Raw genomic sequence first — 2,384 nt, 5'->3', positions numbered from 1 at the left:
CATAACAAACAAACAAACCCCACACTCGGCCTGCCTTAAAGATTCGGGCATCTAACCAGGGCACACATGTTTGATCAACGTTATTTTCAAAATTCATTTTTTTCTTTTTTTAATCGTATATTTTTGAATAAAATAATATTATACTTAAATTCAAAAATTTTCCTTATTTTTTAATTACACAATCTTCATCATTCTACTTTTCAAAATGGAATTTTTTTTAATACTAAAAAGAGCTCAAACATGCTCCCAACCTAAACGTTGACCCCTTATTTGGCAATCATTATTTCAGAATTTCTATCTTTGTATATTCATTTTTAATTACACAATAAAATATTTTTCAAGGAAACTTAAAATTTTTTCTACTTTTTAACCATACATTTCTCGAAATTCATTATTCAAAATTTTATTTTTGCTAAATAATGACTATCAAACAGGGCCAAATAATTTGACAACTTTGCCAGCACCACTGTGACTTATTCCATGTTTGGCCACATTGAATTTTGATCAATTTTCAATTATTTTTATACAAAAGGATTTTAATTAAAATAATTTGCCGCGTACTTCTTTCCGTTGAAAACAAAAAGGTTTTCGGTGGTAATATTCTGTTTCAACAATTAAGATTAGCTGGGGAGCGCGTTGAATGTTAATGCAATTAATTAAAAAATAATAAAAAATGAAGTCATCCTTATTATGAAGAGAGGGAAAGTGACATTTTTAGGACAGAGAAAGTGAGAGAATCTGGTGGGCTTTGAGCTGTGATTTAGCTGTCCCTTTTTTTCATGTTTATATCTCTCTCTCTCTCTCACACATAACTCTCCGAAAACACCCCACCTCTTCATTTTTTCTCTCTCTTCAAAACACCTTCACCACCGCCAAATCTCAAAACCCACACCCCAAACTCCCATATTTCAGATCTCTCTCGTTCATCTTCATCTCGCATTTTGAAATCAAGCATTGAAGGAGAAGAAAAACGCATAAAAAAAGAGAGAATTTGAGCTTCAGATGTCTGCCGTGAGATGAAGGAAAAGAATACTTGCATTGTATATTTTCAATTCATTCTTTCACTTTTGCTACCTTCGTTTTCATCTCCGGGAGTTACTTATGCTCATGTAACCCACTACTCAGTCAGCAGCAATGGGCCTCTCACCAATGCTGAAGTTCACTTCATCCAGAAAAGGCAGCTTCTGTACTACAGAGATGAGTTTGGGGATAGAGGCGAGAATGTGACGGTTGACCCTTCACTTGTGTTCGAAAATCCAAGGCTGAGAAATGCGTACATTGCATTACAAGCTTTGAAACAGGCTATTCTCTCAGATCCCCAAAATCTCACTGCGAATTGGGTCGGATCTGGTGTGTGTAAATATACCGGAGTATTCTGTGCTCGGGCACCGGACAATTCTTCTATTCGTACAGTTGGTAGCATTGACCTCAACCATGGTGACATTGCTGGGTATCTCCCTGAAGAACTCGGCTTGCTCACAGATCTGGCTGTTTTTCACATCAACTCCAACAGGTTTTGCGGTACCCTGCCCAAAAAATTCAAGAACTTGAAGATACTCTTTGAATTGGACATAAGCAATAACAGGTTTGCTGGGAAATTCCCTTATGTTGTGCTGAGTTTGCCTAAGTTGATATATTTAGATATACGATTTAATGAGTTTGAAGGAACTGTCCCTTCTGAACTATTTGACAAACCTTTGGATGCCATATTCATCAATCATAACAGATTTTCCTTTGAATTGCCTGATAATTTTGGCAATTCTCCGGTTTCTGTGATTGTATTGGCTAACAACAAGTTCCATGGTTGTGTTCCTGCTAGTCTTGGTAACATGAGCAATTTGAATGAGATTATACTGATGAACAATGGATTGAGGTCATGTTTGCCCCCGGAAATTGGGCTTTTGAAGAATTTGACGGTGTTTGATGTGAGCTATAATCAGTTGATGGGGCCTTTGCCGGATAGTATTGGAGGAATGGTGAGTTTGGAGCAGTTAAATGTGGCTCATAATATGCTTAGTGGGAGTATTCCACAGAGTATATGTCAATTGCCAAGGCTTGAGAATTTTACGTACTCGTATAACTTCTTTACTGGTGAGCCTCCGGTGTGTTTGGCTTTGCCGGAATTTGATGATAAACGGAATTGCTTGCCGAATAGGCCGGCTCAAAGGTCCGCTGCACAATGTCAAATGTTCTCGTCTAAGAGAATTCATTGCGGTGCTTTCAAGTGTCATCGGTTTATTCCAACTTTGCCATCACCTCCGCCGCCTTCACCGCCAATGCCGGTGCCTTCACCACCACCTCCTGCTCCAGTGTTTTTGCCTCCACCGGTCTCCAGTCCCCCTCCTCCTCCACCGTCTCCTTCACCTCCCCCACCTGTTTACTCT

General features: G+C 38.8%; 1 protein-coding gene across 1 annotated transcript in view; it reads left to right on the top strand.

Annotated features, from left to right (window-relative positions):
- The first annotated feature begins 775 nt into the window (after positions 1-775).
- Positions 776-2,384, top strand: part of LOC111411363 (leucine-rich repeat extensin-like protein 4) — a 3,061-nt gene continuing 1,452 nt past the window's right edge. The window contains exon 1 of the mRNA XM_023041906.1: positions 776-2,371. Coding sequence (XP_022897674.1) covers positions 1,017-2,371 — 1,355 coding nt within the window. The 5' untranslated portion in view covers positions 776-1,016. The remainder of the gene's footprint in view (positions 2,372-2,384) is intronic.

This window comes from Olea europaea, chromosome 2 (assembly GCF_002742605.1).
Source record: "Olea europaea var. sylvestris chromosome 2, O_europaea_v1, whole genome shotgun sequence".
NCBI classification, from domain to species: Eukaryota; Viridiplantae; Streptophyta; class Magnoliopsida; order Lamiales; family Oleaceae; genus Olea; species Olea europaea.
The sequence above is the reverse complement of the archived record's forward strand: the minus strand, read 5'-3'. Positions and strand labels throughout refer to the sequence as shown.